Genomic DNA, 18,475 nt, shown 5'->3' on the forward strand with positions numbered 1-18,475 from the left:
CCTTTTCAGGGAAAGTAAGCCAACCAGAGCTATGATTATTCATTTTCATTCCATCTTAAAATAAAGGATATTCAAAAAGACACTGAAAGATATCCACATTTCATCAGTAGATTGTTATAAACTTTGTTTTTGCTTTGTTTGAAGAGAGGTTAAAGGAATATTGGAAAGTGGTTAATATGTCAGTGAGATGAGCAGTGATCTCAAGCTGCATACCCAAAAGCAGTGTGAACAAGGATTTATTTCATTAGATCTATGTTTTCACAATGTGATTTGTAGAAGCTTAGTTATGTGTTTGATGGAGGTTCCCACATCTGCTTTTTTGACATTGACTCCATTCATACAAATTTGTCAAGAAAGAAATGATCTAAACTATGAAATTGTTATCTTCTTGTTATGTGGATCCACAAGAGGTAATGGGCCAGAGTTTTTTACTGGGACAGAATTAACACCTCGTTGCACAGTCAACGCAAACTTTGACAAGTTTTGATCAGTCACTCAAAATACCATTTATTATGATCACCCAAGCAACACATTGTTTTGGAAGACCGGCTGCTAGCTATTAGTACATGACAGCTGTTGTAATAATTTGATTAAATACTAGGGTACAGATTCGTTGGTTTTAGAAATAATTGTGTTTTTCCTTCCTGATTCCATTCATTCTCCATGTGACACTTTGTTTCTGTTAAGCTCGAAAAGAATTCTAGCAGAATATGAGTGACTTGTACTTAGCACAGATCAAAACATGTTCTTGAAACATAACAACTGCTTACAGCAAAATTCTGATGTGGTCTATTTAGAGTATAAGATGCTGTAATTAGTAGGTGGTAAGTGAGCATTCTGGACCTCTGCTTTATTTAAATTAACTGTTGGGAAAGTGGGTAGTTTGAGAAATGCTACTCTAGATTACTTTGCCTTTGAAAATGACAATTTTAAAACAAAAGTTGATTTCAGTCATTGGATGTGACATAATTATTTCAAAGAAATACAGGACTGCTGTCTCTTCATGTTAAAGCACCAACCTGCTTTTTTGAAGTCCTATTTTCAAGTTTTGTTTTTGAGGGCAAAAATAGTTTAGTTATGTCTCCGACCTTACGTTTATTTAACATGCAATTACAATAAATGTTCCTTAAATTAAATTTAAGTGAGCTCTATTTTCTCCCATCTCCAAAAGTGGTTTGGAAATTTGGTTACCATGAATTGGTGGAACGATATCTGGCTCAAAGAGGGCTTTGCATCTTATTTTGAATTTGGAGTAATTAACTACTTCAATCCTGAATTCCCAAGAGTAAGTATGTCTGTGAAATTTACTTGTAATGTTTTGCTCCTACTTGTAAAAGTAATGTAGGTCATTGTTTCCTATGTGTAAAATACAGAAAATATAAGGAATATTAAATAATCTGTAATACCAGAGATGATTAGTGTTACCTGTTTTATGTGTTTTCTTTTTCCAGGCTTTTACTCATTATAAATATTCATAAAAATGGGAATTACTTTTTTATACAGAAACGTGTAATACCTTCCGTACTTCATATTTTATCAAGAGCATTTCTGCAAATCCTTAAATCACTTTTGAAAAGATTTTTCAGGGTTTACCTAATATTTTATTATATCATCTTATAAGGTATATGCATACTATCTTTCCCTAGATTTTAGGTCATTTTCACTTATTCCTACCTAGACTAAATTTTAAAGGCACTGTAATTAGTAGTCTATGACTTCAATTATAAGGAATATGCTATATTATATATTATAAAATGTTATATATATCAGATGTGTAACTAATATATATATTATAGCTGATAACTATTTTGCTATTTTGAATAAATAGTAATATGAAAATATGAATTCGTAAATATGCAAATCTGATTATTTCAACTATAAGTTCTATTTCTGGTCATTTATGTAGATTAATTTAGGTAGTTCTTTCAGGATGGCATGATAAAATGGAATTGATTTTGACTTAGATGTTTAAACGTTGAGATGTAATATTCTCTGACGCGTACCTCACTTCCTTTATAGCAAGCCCAAAGTCCTTGCTTCTTCTCTGTCCCTGACTCCCTGCACCTTTCTGATGCTCAGAGTTGCTCATCCTGCTGCTCTTGGCTAGTCTGTCTCTCATCCCACCTCCCACTGTTTCCAAGCTTGGTTCTTCACTTCTTTCCCTAGCCTCATTCAGTAAATATTTGTAACAATTTTTTTTTTTAAATTCATGAGAGAAAAAGAGAGAGAGGCAGAGGGAGAAGCAGGCTTCCTGCGGGGAGCCTGATGTGGGACTTGATCCCAGAACTCCAGGGTCATGACCTGAGCCAAAAACAGGCTCAACCGCTGAGCCACCCAGGTGTCCCAGTAAATCTATATTTGAAACACTGATTGTTCTCTACTGGCCAGGTCTTTATTACAGGCTAAATGTACTCACTTTAAAGGATATTATAAGATGATATTTTTCCTATTATATTGGCAATAAATTTTCCCTTTATAATAAAAGGATGGAGATGGTAGATAGATGATACTTGGTTTTTGTTGACTATTTGGCAGAATTCAGAGTTGGCAAACTTAACTTGGCCCCACAGACACTTTATTTAAAAATCCCTTTATTTTTTACTCCTTTTTTTTTTTTTTAACATGTTCATGAAATCAGTTTGTGGGAAGCACTGATGTAGCAGCCTCCTAATACACCGTTCCATGCCACTCACCCTGTGCTTTGCAGAATTCCTAGAAATCACCCACCATCCCACAGTCCAGCCACTCTGTGGTGCCTCTGCTCCCCCTCCCCTGGGTTGGGCATCATTACATAGATAAGGAGACTGAAGTACTGGATGATTAGGTGACTTGCCAAAGTCATTTGCATGATGGCGACAGAACTGTGATTACCTAGGTGTTCCAGATCTAGTCTGATGACGAAGGTAATGATGATAATAACAGCAATAATACCGCACTTCCTATTCATGGAGCACTTAGGACGCAAGTAGCAGGTATTGTGTTTTGTACACACATCATCTAACTCAATTCTCAAAACAATCATATGAGTGTAGTTGTCACTCTATTTTCTAGTTGAGGAAACAGACATAGGAGCATTAAGAAAGTTGTTCAAGTTCTCACAGCTACTATATGTCAGAGATGAGATTCAGTTCAAGGTGTCTCTAACTCCACACCCATGCCTTCACCCAACTGAGCTCTGTGAAAGCACATAGGAGTGTTCCTCTCCCCTGAGATCTAATGGGGGTGTGTGTGTGAGTTCATTATATGACTCTTTTCATTTTTATAAAATTTATATAGAGAGAGTAAACCTTAATTTTCTTCAAAAGTCCTTTCCATATACTCTATAGCTATAAAATTGTTTAAATCTCTCTTTTATAAGATAGAACCTATGCATGGTTCATGTCATCTATAAATGCTTATGAAAGCTTTTGGTTGTATCCCAGATTAACTCTGCTTGGATTCAATAAGAAAAGAAGTTCCATTTCCCATGAAACAATTAGATTCATCCTTATTTTCTTAATCAAATGGAATAGATCATTAACATCAATCAGTTACCTCATGCAACTGAAATCGGCTAAGGTATTATATCTGGGAAAATTTGATGAAGATATATTACTAGTGTTTGTGAAGCAAAGATGATACGATTAACCTCTTTTGGTACCATTTAGCTATTTCTTTTTTTTTTTTTTTTTTTTTAGCTATTTCTTTTAATCATTGGTTTCTTAATCACTCCTTTCTGAATCTACATTTCTTAGTGTCTGTGATGCTGAGTGAATATAACCCTTGGCAAAAGAGCATCAGATCCTGGTGTTGAGGAAATTGCCATTAGCTTTGTCTTTTAAAAGCCTGAAGCCAGCCTTACTTCAGTGATCTCTGAGAGATCAAGAACTTTGGCTTCCTTTTAATCTGGTCATTAAATTGGCACTGGGGAAGAGAATCACAGAACCATATGCAGGAACAGATTTTCATTTTTTTTTCTTTCTTGCTCTAATTTCAGCTGAAAGTCATTAAAACATGTTATGAATGGGTCATGGTCACAGATTCAGAAAACGTCAGTGACCAGTGGTTTCTTTGTCTCTGAAGCCCAGGTCTGACACAGCCTGGCCTAAAGAAGCATCAGATTTGGTGGAGAGAAAGGCACATAGGAGCCATGCAGCCAGTCTGATCTCACTCTGTTTTTATACTCATTGTCAGTGGAACACCTCTGAGCTTTAGTTTCTCATTTGTAAAGTAAGTTTCTTGTGGACATTCAACAAATTCTTATCCTTTAGGTAACATCATGACAACTACTACTTACCAAGCGCTCGTGTGCTTATGGAGTATTGTATACATTATCTGATTCAGTACTTAACTCTAAAGAAATAATAATGCTGTTGATGATGATAAGTAATTTCAAATGGCTAACTCTCATTGAACATGTGCTTTTTTGCCAGGCACTGTGCTAAGCACTTTCTGTAAATTCATTTAGTCCTGAAAATAATCCAATAAGGACAATGTTGTTTTCCTCCATTTCTAGATGGAGAAACCAAATTTCAGAGAGATAAAGTTGATTGCCTTTTATAGCCACACAAGTCCAAAGAGGTTAAGGTAGGATTCACACCCAGGCAGCTCAGACTCCAAGCCTGGGCTTTTAACCACATGTAAATTTATTATAATAAATACTGTTATATTTCTTAGGGTAACAATAAATTTAATAGGAATAGGTCTTTTTCTCTAGAATCTTGCAGTTTGCAGAAAGAGAGTGATGATAGGTATACAGCCTCACCTTCTCCTATCACTGTATGCAGTGCCTAGATAACGATTTTTTTTAAAGGCAAACCTTACTTCTTGTGTAAATGTTTCCCTCCAGCAGGACTGGAACAGACTGGGACAAAACTCACTGTATGGGAGGCCCAGAGGAGAAGGACCTTGGGGATGTTGAGGAAGAGGTGTCTACCCCTTTCATCACAGTTAACTTGTGTGATTATAGTGATACCAAGAAGATAATATAACATCTTACACCAATCAGAAAAAAGACAGACAATCCATTCTGAGGAGTAGAGGGGAATTTACAAAATATGGAGAAGGCTATATATAAAGGTGCTCATTAAAATATTGTTTAAAACAGTAAAAATCTGGAAGCAATTCAAATGCCAAACTAATAGGGAAATGATGAAGTCATTTATGGTTCATTGACTCAGTGGCCCATTCTGCAACTATGCATTTATTTATTTTAATGTTTTGCTTTTGCAGAAGTGTTATCTGTTATACTTTGAAAAGAAGGAAGTCATATGTGATCTGACCACACTGTGATCATCACTATTAAGTTTTGGCTTATTTCCTTCCAGTTTGTGTAGTATAGAATTCAGCAGCCATTGTTAGAGATATTTATGAAGATGAGATAACAGAATTTTTAAATGAATGTCATAATAAGTAAGTAAGCAAGATAAAAGTTTTTACATCTATGTGAGTAAATAAACACATAGGGAAAGAGATTGTAAAAAACAGTACTAATTCTAATGGTGACTATCTTGGAGTGTAGGATTATGGGTACTTTTTATTTCCTCTGTTTTCCATGTTGCTTTTTTGGGACACATGGGTCAACTGTGAGACGCTCTCAAGAATACTCAAGTGTTAAACTAATAAAACCTATAGTTAATGAATAAGATCAGACTTAAACAAATGTCCCCTCCATTCCTAGCTACTCAAGGTGGGATTATCATGCTAGTGACATGAGCATCACCATGTAATTGATTAGAAATACAGACCCCAACCCAGACCAGCTGAATTCACATATGAATTGATCAAATCCCCAGGGGATCCTTATTCACATTAAAGTTTGAGAAATACTGCTCTAAATGACAGGCTGTCTCATTTCTGAAGGAGCAGAGTTTGAGAGTAGCCTCATCAATGGTGTTAATAAATTGAAAAATAATATGCTAATAGGAGATGGGTGGTTGGAACACTGGCCAATGGAAGAGGGCAGAATTTGAAAGAGTCAACTTGGGGACCCCAGAGATAGCTGCTAGGGAGTTGAGGCTCCTTGTGGATTATAAAGGGGGTTCACTCAGCTCTACAGGGCAGAAGCCAACTCTCTCTGCTGCTTCTTTACCACTGCCCTTTTTTTGGCTTTGCCGTGCTACCCACCCCTCTGGCTGTACATTGGCTTTCCTTCTATCTTTCCTCCAAAAAAGAAATGACTCTTGTCATGTGTCTGAAAGAGGTCTAATTTTTTGGAGAGTTCTGTACTTATTAGAATAGAATACTTTGCCTGCTCATAATGCATGATCTATAAACTGTAGTATCCAGCCTGTGGATTTATTTCAATAAATATTTACAAATTATGACATCATCATCAAATTTGTAAATCTGGCACGTTGCGGTTTGTAAACGTTTGTTTAAGAGAGACCGATCCATTTTAGATGGTTACTAATAAAATTTCCAATAAATTTCTAGAGGATGCAAACCACCTAGGGATGCTATTTCCTAGAGGATCCTGTCTGTGATCAGGGATCTCCTTTGGGGAAGTGTAGATAGCTCTCTTGGAAACATTCTGACTTTTGTAATGGGTTTTTTTAAAAATTGAAATAAGAAGGGTATTAAATGGGAAGAAAAGTATATTAGAGTTTTGTTTTTCAAGAATCCTGACTTATTTGGCATATGTCAGCTCATAGAGCGCATCTGAATGATTTTTTCCCCTCGTTAGTGTCAGTTTTTGAAAGGTGTTTTTGACAGTATTTGAATTTTGTGTTTCTGTGACACCTAAGAAGTTAATGTTGCTCAATCTTTTCCTTTTAGAATGAGATCTTTTTTTCTAACATTTTACATAATGTCCTCAGTGAAGATCACGCCCTGGTGTCTAGAGCTGTGTCCTTGAAGGTGGAAAATTTCACAGAAACCAGTGAAATAAATGAGCTCTTTGACTTATTTACTTACAACAAGGTAAAATCAGTCACATATTTCCTTTTGTTTTGCACTCTTGCAGTAAGGTACATAAAATAGATTCTAAGAATGATAGGCTAATATGATGATACTGTGCAACTTTTGATACAAATAACCATAATTTTATTCAGCAGATGGATTTCAGAACATGTGGTTAAATCAATTCTCATCTAACCAATATTAGGTGCTCAGTACCATCCATCATTATAAAAACACTGAAACAACTTGCTACTTTTAAGGTGAACCCTTCTGTTTGGTGGAAATTTATTCTTACCCTGTAAATATCTCAGCTTAAAATATATTGTGTATCTTGAATTTTTTTTAAAGATTTTATTAATTTATTCATGAGATCCACAGAAAGAGAGAGAGGCAGAGACACAGGCAGAGGGAGAAGCAGGCTCCATGCAGGGAGCCCGATGTGGGACTCGATCCCGACTCGATCCCGAGACTCCAGGATCACACCCTGGGCCAAAGGCAGCACTAAACCACTGAGCCACCCGGGCTGCCCTTGAATTCTTTATATGTAGTACATTTGTTCATCTTTTACCTATTTGTTAGTGACAGTCTACCATTTTATCGGCATATTTGGGGATAACCCAAACATTCAACTGAAGTATGCAATACAATTGGGAGAAAAGCCTAGAATATTGCTTATCAAAATGGGATGTGTCAATATTTATATATTGAATTTGTTCAGACAATGGACTGTTTCTTGTCCTAGGGAGCATCTTTGGCCCGAATGCTTTCCAGCTTCCTGAATGAGAATTTATTTATCAGTGCACTCAAGGTAAGTTTATAAAATTGTCACCTGGGAGGCAGAAAACATAAATTGATTGGAAATGTTATTTATTTTGACCTTAACTTCTCCACTCTTTTTAATGTCTCTATTTTTTTAGTCATATTTGAAGACATTTTCTTACTCAAATGCTGAGCAAGATGATCTATGGAGACATTTTCAAATGGTAATAGTCCTACTTCCTGACATGCATGTTCAATGAATGAATGAGTGAGTAAATGAATGAATGAACTAAGGACTCATTCACATAGAGAGTTGAGCAGAATTCTGAATTAGGCCCAGAATATCACCCACTGAGGATTACTGTATAAATGAAGAATAGAATAGCTAGCAATGTAGTTTCCTTTGGGAGATTGCTACCTGAAGAGATTTTGATGGTAAATATCTGCTCTTGTGATGATTTTTTTTTTAAACAGGTCATAGATGATCAGAATAAAATTCTTTTGCCAGCAACAGTAAAAAGCATAATGGACAGCTGGACACACCAGAGTGGTTTTCCAGTCATTACCTTAAATGTGTCCACTGGCGTCATCAAACAGGAGCCATTTTATCTTGGGAAAGTTAAAAACGAGACTCTCCTAACCCACAAGTAGGTACATTTGCTCCTCTGTCTTCACCTTCCTTGGGGTTAAGCTCCCATCAGATGGAAAGCAGCCTGCTGGTGAGGAAGCATAACACACAGCTGGGTACACGCTCTTCTGCAGAGGGGCTCTGGCACAGGCAACTTCATATCTGTGCAGGGTGTTCCTGGGGTGCTGGGTTGAGACAGAGCCCCTGATGTCTTGAGCGAGGCCAGAGACTTGCATTGAGGGATCCAAGGCAGTACCCCTGCCCTTGGCATTTAGGATGACACCAGCAACCAAAGACTTAGGGGTCATACATTCTCTGTCCTTCAGACAGAATTAATGAATTACTCAGGATTCTGGGTGAGAGGCAGCAAAACAGAACCATACAAGGCCTCATGTTAGGTAAGAGACAAAGAGACTTGACTGCTGCCAAGTCGTCTTTATTTCCCTAGAAATGGAACTTAGTGGTCTCTGTGTCCTTGACGAATAGTTTTGCCCATGTCCACATGTGCACGTAGGTGTGTATTTATAGCCGTGCTTATGAGAATTCTGGCCTTCACCTGGGTTTGAATATCAACCGCACTGGGGCACCTGGGTGGCTCAGTGGTTGAGCATCTGCCTTTGGCTCAGGGGGTGATCCCAGCTCCCCACAGGGAGTCTGCTTTTCCCTCTGCCTATGCCGCTGCCTCTCTCTGTGTCTCTCATGAGTGAATGAATGAATGAATGAATGAATGAAACAAACCAGGAGAATGGAAGGTCCCTTCTCTCACTCTGCTATTCCATGATTTTTTTTAAGTTTTTATTTTAATTCCAGTTAGTTAATGCCCAGTGCTATATTAGTTTCAAGTGTACAGTGTTGTGATTCAACACGCCCATACATCCTCTGGTGCTCATCAAGATTCCATGACTTTTGAGAAGATGTGTGCCTTAACTATTGGATAAACATGACCCTCATTCATAGTCTTTGAGAAACCAGATTTGTGAGCCAATTTGAGCCATATTCCAAGTCCTGTCCAAACTCCAAGGCCTGTGACTCTTGAGATGACTAATGTCCTCTTGCAGTCATCTGCTTCCTCCAGGTCACGTCCACCAATGTGGGAAGAATGTCAGCATTCAGTAAATATGAATAATCTGGCTGATGTGTGCTGAACACTTTTCAGATGAGGAGAAAGCTTGAGGCAGAAAAGCATTTTGAAATGTTTGTCAAGCTTTTTCTTCTGAAATTACTCTTTGACTCTCTTGGCGCAGATGGAGTTGGGTCTGTCTGCAGCATTTGAACAACGCCTGAGTGAGGCCAAGAGGCTATAATTTAATACAAACAGGCCTTGAGAGTTTCAGATACAAAAAAAAGAAAGAAAGAAAGAAAGAAAGAAAGAAAAATTCATATACAAGATTGTCTTACTAACTGCCTTAAGTTAATAAGAAAATCTAAAGAAGACAAACTAAAAAGAAAGTGAACAAAAGGCTAAAGTAAAACTGACTTATAACACTAAAGTGAGCCTGCTCAGTGGGGAGTCTACTTCTCCATCTGACCCTGCCCCCCTCGTGCTCACACTCTCTCTCTCACTCACTCTTTCTCTCAAATAAATAAGTTATTTAAAAACAACAACAAAATGAATAATCCTAGGAGCAAACCCTTATCTATTGACCAAAGAATTTGAGTCCTCTCTTTGTATCATCTCAGTTAACATTGGCTCAGAATTTATAGATTGTGTCTGCAAATTAACTGAATGTTTGTTTTTTTTCCTGATAAGTGACACATGGATTATACCTATTCTCTGGATAAAAAATGGAACTGCACAGTCTCTGGTCTGGCTAGATAAAAGCAGCAGTAAGTAACAAGTTTTAGAAATATCTTCACATGTATGCACGAGTATATATTACACACATATAGAAAGGCAGAGAATAAGATGTGAAAGCATATAGCTTTTGAAAAGCTGTCTCGCATCAAACTAAAATCTTACATCATTCTTATCTAACATAGAACTTTAGAGAAAAGTTTCAAATCAAAAGCTATTATATGTGAAAAAATACAATTATATGGTTAGGTCAGTATATATTTTAGAATTCCTTTACTTTTTGTTGTATTTATTGAGTTTTCTTGTTTAGGATTAAGAGGATATAGTATAAACATGTACTGGAATGTTTTTTAGATGTACCAGTTCACACTTTTCCCATGTACCTTTGTAGAAATATTCCCTGAAATGAAAGTTTCAGCTTCGGATCATGACTGGGTGATTCTAAATTTAAATGTGACTGGATATTACAGGGTTAACTATGATCAATTAGGTTGGAAGAAGCTAAATCAACAGCTTGAAAAAGATCCTAAGGTAAGGTTACTTTTTTTAATCTACTATTAAATACAATTAATAGCGCAGTCTTGAGTCAAGCTTTCATAAACCCCTCTGGTGAGAAGAGACTCTGTTCTCACTGCCACCTCTCAAATCAAGCCATATTGTATTTTTTCCCCTCATTCTTAGAAAGGGGAGATTTAGGTTCAATGTACTGTGCTTTGAACATTAATAACATTTTTCTTCAACACTTTTACCTCTCTAGGTAAAAATCAGAATACACTTTCCTCTTAACCATTAATCTTGTGATCTCAGACAAGTTGCTTAAATGTTCCATTTCCATCTCTTCACCTTAAATGGGAATAATAGAGCTTTTTTACTTATGAGGATGATAGACAATGTGGGTAAACATGTGTTTAAAATTCCTAAGCCCTTAATGGATACACAGTCTATGCCAGAAAAGTGTTAATTTTTTAAAACTTATATTCTTACTCTCCCTCAGAGACTTTAGTTCACAAAGTAGCAATAGAATCTATTATCACTTTATCACTGAAGATAAGTCATTATGCCATATATGAATCTTAAAATGTTGGCTAGCTCTAGTCAGTCAGATTTTGATTGGTTGAATTAAACTCAGTCTCCATTGGTGGAGATGGATGCTGGCATAGGAGTCTATAGAGTTGGCTCTGCTGCGAAACCGTGGTCAGTTAGTTCACTGGGACACCATTCTTCAAGCTAGAGAACTGAGCTAAAAGATATCTTTAGTGTCTATGTCTTCGAAAGTTCTCTGAAATACACAGTGGCCTCTCTAGCAGAAGACGATATTCAGTGTTACCGGTCCAGAGGGGGGCTTCTGTGTCCAATCGACTTGTGTTCATCATTTACCAGATGTGTAACTTTGGGCTTCTTATCTGGCCAATCATTCCTCAGTTTTCCCATCTGTATAATGGTGTTTTAATAGACCAATGTTACATAAAGGATTGTGGAGATTAGGTAAGGTGGTATATGGATCATATTTAACAGAGGCCGGACACAATTCAGGCCTTCAGAACATAGTCAGTAATTTAAAAAAAATTATCATTAGGCTTTTGAATAAGGCTACAAAATGCACACATAATAAGATTTTATTTTCAAATCTTTTTCAGAGTAGCTAGACTCTTTTTTTAAAAAAAGATTTTATTTATTTATTCATGAAAGACACAGAAAGAGAGGCAGACACAGGCAAATGAAGAGGCAGGCTACCTGTGAGGAGTCCAATGTGGGCCTCGATCCAAGACCCCGGGTTCATGCCCTGAGTTAAAGGGAGACAGACGCTCAACCACTGAGCCACCCAGGGGCCCCCAGAGTAGCACCACTCTTCTTGCTTTCTAAGGGTGCTGTAAGCTGTGGAGCAAGGTCATACCCTTCTAGCAATGATTTTTTGAAACTATTGTAGACTGACTTATTGAAAAACTGTGGTCAGTTACTTCTACTTTATAATTGGGGAGCAAATAAAACACCATGTCTATTATTAATATTAATTTAGAAAATAGTGTTATTACTGTCAGAAGGGAAATGAGGCCGAGTAAAGATCGAAGTGTGGCTTGCTGAGAAGTTCAAGGTGATGTGAAGAGCAATTTTCTGGGACCAAACCAATGAAAATGCGTGAGGATAGGAGGCTTTGGGCCCCCTGTGGACACTCCAGCTGGGACAGTCCAGTGACCTGGCAGTGGCAAGTGGTCAAGACGAAGCCTAAACAGTTAACCCCTGCCTTTCTGGGATTCTGGGATCCAGGATGCTCTGTTGGTGGCATTGTGTCAAATTAGTAAGATCTAGAGATGACAGACACCACTCAGGATACTTCAGTATTACCAAAATAGTGCTAAGTAATATGTACACAAGGCTTTGTACGTAAGGCTGCCTATGCCAGAAGTTCTCCTGACAACAATTTGGACAGCATAAGACAATTTAACATACACTTTCTGTTTTGGATAGCCTTTTAAACGTGGCTTCCCTTTCTTTTTTCTTTTCTTTTCTTTTTTTTTTTTGCCATGCCGTTTTTCAGGGAGTATTTTGGCAAAACTCTCTGCCAGATGAAAGCCTTATGATTGATGTCCAGAGGGATCACTTATCAAAAACAGATGTCTAATAAATAAATCATGGGGACTATCCTTAGTGATTACTGTTTCTCTGCACAAGAGACAATTCACATGAAAGTGCTTCGTAAGCAACACTGATCTTGAAATGCTGTTATTATTTTGAAAATTATCCTATTGCTAAGAAATGTTCTCATCTTTTCCTGCACAAATTTGGATCTAATTTGCAGGGCATTCCTGTTATCCACAGGCTGCAGCTGATTGATGATGCCTTTTCCTTGTCTAAGTGAGTATATTTTCTTCACTACTGGCTTTAGAGTGTACCTTGAGAACTTAGTAAAATATTACAGCCTTAATCACTATGAAATGAAATTGCTCCTTCAGTATATTTAGGGCCCAACTTACTAGGATTAGCATTGAGTTCTGAGGGTACCAAGGAATTTTGTAATGTGAAAGTTGCTGGGATGTGTATCAGCGTGAATGTGCTTTGAGGGCATTGGGCTAAGTGAAGTAAGCCAGTCACAAAAAGACAAAATACTATGTGATTCCTCTTATATGAGTTCCTCAGAATAGTCCGAATCCTAGAGATGGAAAAGGAAAGGGTGATGGCCGGGTAGGGGGGGACGGGGGGGGGGGGGCGAGGCAGGGGATGAGAAGTTAGTGCTCCATGGGGAGAGAGTTTCAGTTTTATAATATGAAAATGTGATTCAACATTTTAAAAGGAATTCCTTAAAGGGGGAGTTTTTAAAGGATGCAGTACAGAAGATGTACATGGTAAAAGGTCATAGTGTTTAAATATTCTTGGGATTATCACAAAAGTATTAGAATTGTTACTTTTGAAATTTCTATCAAGTTATTAAACAGGTAAAAATACAAGTTATTTGGGCTTGTGTATGTAAAGGCTGTTAAATATTAAAATGGATAAATTTAGGAAGATTGTAGATGCATTTGTATTTTTCTATGATATTGTAAGTTAAGGAAATAGCTGGCATATAAAAAAATAGAATTACTAGAAATAGACTATCAGTTGAGATTTTGAAGTGATTTTTGTTACCTGAGGGTAAGGGCTATAGGTATAATTTTAATGAGATATGGCCTATATTTTAGTATACTACAGAATTCTAGATTTTATTTCTATTACATTTATTCAATATAAGCTGTGCTAAGTATTTATCCAGGTAAATTAATATGTGTTCAGAATTTAAATTTTCAGACAATAAAAGTAAGGAGTATACATAATAAATTATCCAGCATGTTCTGTCTTTCTTTGGCCTGTCCCTATTTCTTGAATGAATGTGTTTATTTTTTTCTTCATTTCTTTACCACTTTCCCTCTGTGACCTACAGCATGTTTCCTTGCTCTCTGACCTGCTGCAACCCCTGTCTAGGACCACCATGACTTTGGGACTGTTGAACCACATCCTCCGAGAAACCTCTCTTGGCTTCTAGAGGGTCCCGAGACACAAAACTGGTTTTCCTCTTGTGTCTGACTTTTCTGCCTGCTGCTACAAGCATCCTTCAGACCTACCATTGTTATGTTATTTTTTTCTCTATTTCCTTTGGATGCCTTATGCATTCTGATGGTTTCAGGGATCATTTTATTATGTGCACGTACAGGGCCCAGCAGATATAAGCTAATCAATAAAGCTTTGTGAAAGGATATGTTCATGACTTTTCTAAATATACATCTCCATCTGTTCCCTCCTGCCTTCTGATTATCCTGTGGCCATTTAAACTCAAGACCTGACACAGTGGACTTTATTTCTGTCTCTGAGTTGCCCCCGCTATCAATTTCTCTCTGTCAGAGTGCCATGATGCTTCCCATCACCCACACTTGAAACATCAGAGGTATCCTTGACTCCTCTCTCTCTCTTTCCATCTGTCATTTAGTCAACCTGTCTTACCTCTTCCTTCTTGAAGATGTCTTTTGGATTCTCACCTTATTTACCACCTTCTCTGCTTGCATGTTAAGCCAGGCCCATTATCTGTTACTTAGCCTGTTGTGTGAGCATCCAGCCTTCTGTTCCTTTAAATTCCATCTTGTCTTCTTCAGCAGTTGTGATAACATTTTTCAGCATCAGCTTCACGATGTCACCCCAGTTGTTTAAATACCTTCCCACTATGTGTAAACTTTTCATCCTGACATTCAGAGCTCTCTACAGTTTTGATCCACCTTATCTACCAGCCTCCACCTCTCAGCCACTAAAGGACTCCTGTGCCTTGGTTGCTTGGTCTGTTCATCACACCAGTTCCCTCTTTATCCTCTTTGTCATAAGTGGGCTTCCTCTTTCTCCCTATCCATTTCCATCTTACCCAGCCTTCATTGCCCTTCTCAAGCTCCTCCTCTAGGAGGCCTTCCCTAACTTTTCCATCACACGCATGTGTTTTCCTTGATACTTTCACTGTCTTCATTGCCTTTTCTTGGACTCATTAGCAGCTCATAAGGCCCAGCTCCTGAGCCTCAAAGAATAAGCTCCCCAATGGTAGGCAAGAGTCGTGTCCTATATACTAGTTTGTAATATTCTATTTTGTAGAAATTACTAGAAATTCTATTTTGTAGAATTTGTAATATTCAATTTTGTAATATTGGATGAGCAGTCCAACATTTGGCCTGGATTTTCCTATAGTCTCCAAAAATCTGGGTGCTTGAAGGTATATCAAACTGTAGTGTCAGCATTGCTTGGCTCCCATCTTATCAAGGAAATGGGACCTGTAGCTTCCTTATTAAACATATCTTATTGAAGTGAGGCATCAAAGCATGGAACAAATATGGAAAGTGTGCAAATTATTTAGCAAGTGGAGGTATTTTGAGTCTGTATTTTTTTTTGAACCAAACAGAAACAATTATATTGAGATTGAAACAGCACTTGATTTAACCAAGTACCTTGCTGAAGAAGATGAAATCATAGTGTGGTATGCAGTCTTGGTGAACCTGGTAACCAAGGATCTTGTTTTTGATGTGAACAGCTATGATATGTACCCATTATTAAAGGTAATTTCCTTCTTTGTTATGTGGTTTTAAAAAGTCCTCTCTTCCTCATTCCATATCTTTCCAGCATCTGTGAAACACATCTTTCCCCAAGTAATAGTCTACTAGCCATATATATATATATATATATATATATATATATATATATATATGGATATATATTCATTTTCTTAGAAATTGCTGGTTATTCTTAGAAGAAAATACTTTAGTCATAGACCTGGTCTAGGAGGTAAGTATGAGAGAAGTTTAGAAAGGTCTTTATTCTTGATGAAGTGACAATGTACCCTAAGAACCCAGAAGTGGATGGAAATGGTATACTTTTTCTCTTATAGCAATTACTCTTCTAAAAGATTGGTAGTCAAACAGAAAGACTTTTAACAACCCTATATTCATCATTGAAATACTCTGATCTACAGGACCAATGCTTAACCAGAGAGGGATACTCCAGAAAAAGTCAAAGTTTTGAAGCTGCTTTTGATGCTGGCAAGTGAGAGGGGGAACCTGGAATTCATAGGGCAGTGACATACCATCATAACTGAAACAACACAAAAGGAGAAAACTTCCATTATGAGATCTTAAGCAGCGATCAGAAGAAAGATGGCCCAGGGAAAACCAAAGTAGCAGTTAGGGAGTAACCCTTTGGAGAGTTAGGGACCAGAAACAAACCAGAAAGTGTGCCAGATGATAATTCCAAGTGAGCTTCTGGGGCAGTTTGAGGACGAGATCACAAATACCTTAAGGGTCTAGACTGTCCTCTGATGTCCAGAGTGCTGGCGGAAATGTCCTTGAGCATGGAGATGGTGACCCATAAAATACGGCACTTAACTGTGGATGGAGGTGGCTTATTGATAATCTCTGACACCTGATTCTGGGTAAAAGAAGTAAAAACTCAGATTTGTTTTTAAAGAATGTCAAGGAATAACATCTACTTTGTGCTTAAGGGTGTATTGCAAATGGATAACTTTTATAACCTTATTACTCACCAGCAGAGTGCTCAATTGAAGAAAATTTATTTAGATCCACGGCTTACAATTGTCCAAAGCATAAATCAGCTGTCCTTATTTTCTTGGAGGTGTAGATATGAAGCATAGAACTGTTAAGGTAGAAAGTTTAATAGTGTTAAAATTTTACATTTCTTTCTCTATTTTGAAGACACCTGAAAATGTGCCAAGTGATGTTAAATAGTAGTAAGTGCTAAGATTTATCAAGTTCCTATGTGCCAGGGAGCACATTCATATACCTAATATTGTTTCGTCCTCACAAAACTGCACTGGTATTCTTGGCAACTCCATTTTATCAATGAAGAAACTAAACGTAGAGAGGCTACAGAATAAACCAGTTGCATGGTTAGTAACAGATAAAGACAACTTCTCGGGAAGTATCTGTCACTCTTCTATTCATGTCGTTTCAGAGAAAGGAAAAGACAATGCAAATTCAGTGTTGTGAGCCAAAACTAACAGTAGGTATCCCTTGTTGTTTATAGAAGTATCTATTAAAGAGACTTATTTCAATATGGAATATGTATTCAACTGTGATTCGTGAAAACATGGCAACATTACAAGATGACTATTTAGCCCTGTAAGTATTTTTTAATTTTTCTATACTGAATATATATATTCAACTTATACTCAATTCAATTTACAATTGAATAAAATGATTCAATGGTTGATAGATGGAGCTCCAGACTCATATTAATAAGATCTTGATACCTATGATTTAATGGGAGATTTTGTATGTTACTTGAGAACAGTAGCCTTAGGATTGGTGAAATTACATGTATCCTAGTAGAAAATACTAGTTTGGGATCTTAATTTACCTGCAAAATACATGCATGTACCCACAGGAATTTATAGCTCTATACTCAGAAATCTTAGGCCACTGGTTGAGATTGTGTGTATACTGAGCAAAACTAGCCTGTACCAATGAATTGAAGGCAGAGGAAGGCCACAAGAGAAAAATGTCCTTTCTGTATGTTATTGATGACAGCAATTCTACCATTCATTCTACAAATATGATGCGAGAAATTGCCTGAAATATTTTAGTCATTTGTGCATGAGCATGAGTAAGTATTGCAAATGACAGGGAGCTTCTAGATTTACAGAGGGAATTTGTTATCTACAGTGGTACAGAGATTGTGTTTATAGCTCTAGTCAACATGAAGCTGAAATCAATTAGACCAAGAAGAAACACAAAATATATAAAATGTAATTATTGTCTCTCAAGAGTATCCTTCTAGGAGGGGAGACATTTCTATGCCAGAGCATGTGACTAGAAGGATATAGGGTTGACTAGACCAGTAGACGGAAGACAATGAGGACTAGCTGGGATAGTAAGTGGGCAAATGAGTTGGGTGCATGAACAGAAAGGCAAAATTGTGCTCACTGAGGCAGCACAGGTGTTAGCCAGCCATATCCTTGGCTCTCCTAAATTGGACTGAAATGATCTGCTCTATATAGCATCCCAAGGCCAGTTGTCTTCAGAGTAACCTTGGGGAGTTAGCAGTACTTACATAGAACTCCATCTTGCTGCATCCAATTTGCGATGAGTAGGGAGAGGGAAGGAGTGTGTAAATGAATACTCAGAACTATCTTTCAGAGGTCCTCCACCCTTGGACATTCTACTTCACTTTATTGGAAGGTCAGGCCTGGCTGGGTTGCAGTTGGAGGGTAGAGCAACTGCAATATGGCTTTTGCATTTCCTGGAAACTCATGGCCAGTTTGATTCCTTTACCTCTGAATCCAAGTCTGAGAGAGTAGGGAGCATAGAGAAACATGCCTCCCAGCATTGCTTCTCTGGATTTATTATTGTTCTCTGTATTCTTTTGAACTTGTAGTGAATGATAATTGGGTATCCCTGCTC

At 37.4% G+C, this 18,475-nt stretch overlaps 1 protein-coding gene across 1 annotated transcript in view; it reads left to right on the plus strand.

Moving 5' to 3' along the window:
* LVRN (laeverin) overlaps window positions 1-18,475 on the plus strand; it is a 66,371-nt gene that overhangs the window by 31,610 nt on the left and 16,286 nt on the right. The window contains exons 6-15 of the mRNA XM_025446705.3: window positions 1,172-1,285; window positions 6,757-6,900; window positions 7,622-7,687; window positions 7,797-7,862; window positions 8,113-8,285; window positions 10,017-10,093; window positions 10,453-10,592; window positions 12,859-12,914; window positions 15,466-15,619; window positions 17,100-17,194. Of these exons, the coding sequence (XP_025302490.1) occupies window positions 1,172-1,285; window positions 6,757-6,900; window positions 7,622-7,687; window positions 7,797-7,862; window positions 8,113-8,285; window positions 10,017-10,093; window positions 10,453-10,592; window positions 12,859-12,914; window positions 15,466-15,619; window positions 17,100-17,194 (1,085 nt within the window). The remainder of the gene's footprint in view (window positions 1-1,171; window positions 1,286-6,756; window positions 6,901-7,621; window positions 7,688-7,796; window positions 7,863-8,112; window positions 8,286-10,016; window positions 10,094-10,452; window positions 10,593-12,858; window positions 12,915-15,465; window positions 15,620-17,099; window positions 17,195-18,475) is intronic.

This window comes from Canis lupus, chromosome 11, assembly GCF_003254725.2.
Source record: "Canis lupus dingo isolate Sandy chromosome 11, ASM325472v2, whole genome shotgun sequence".
Classification (NCBI taxonomy): domain Eukaryota; kingdom Metazoa; phylum Chordata; class Mammalia; order Carnivora; family Canidae; genus Canis; species Canis lupus.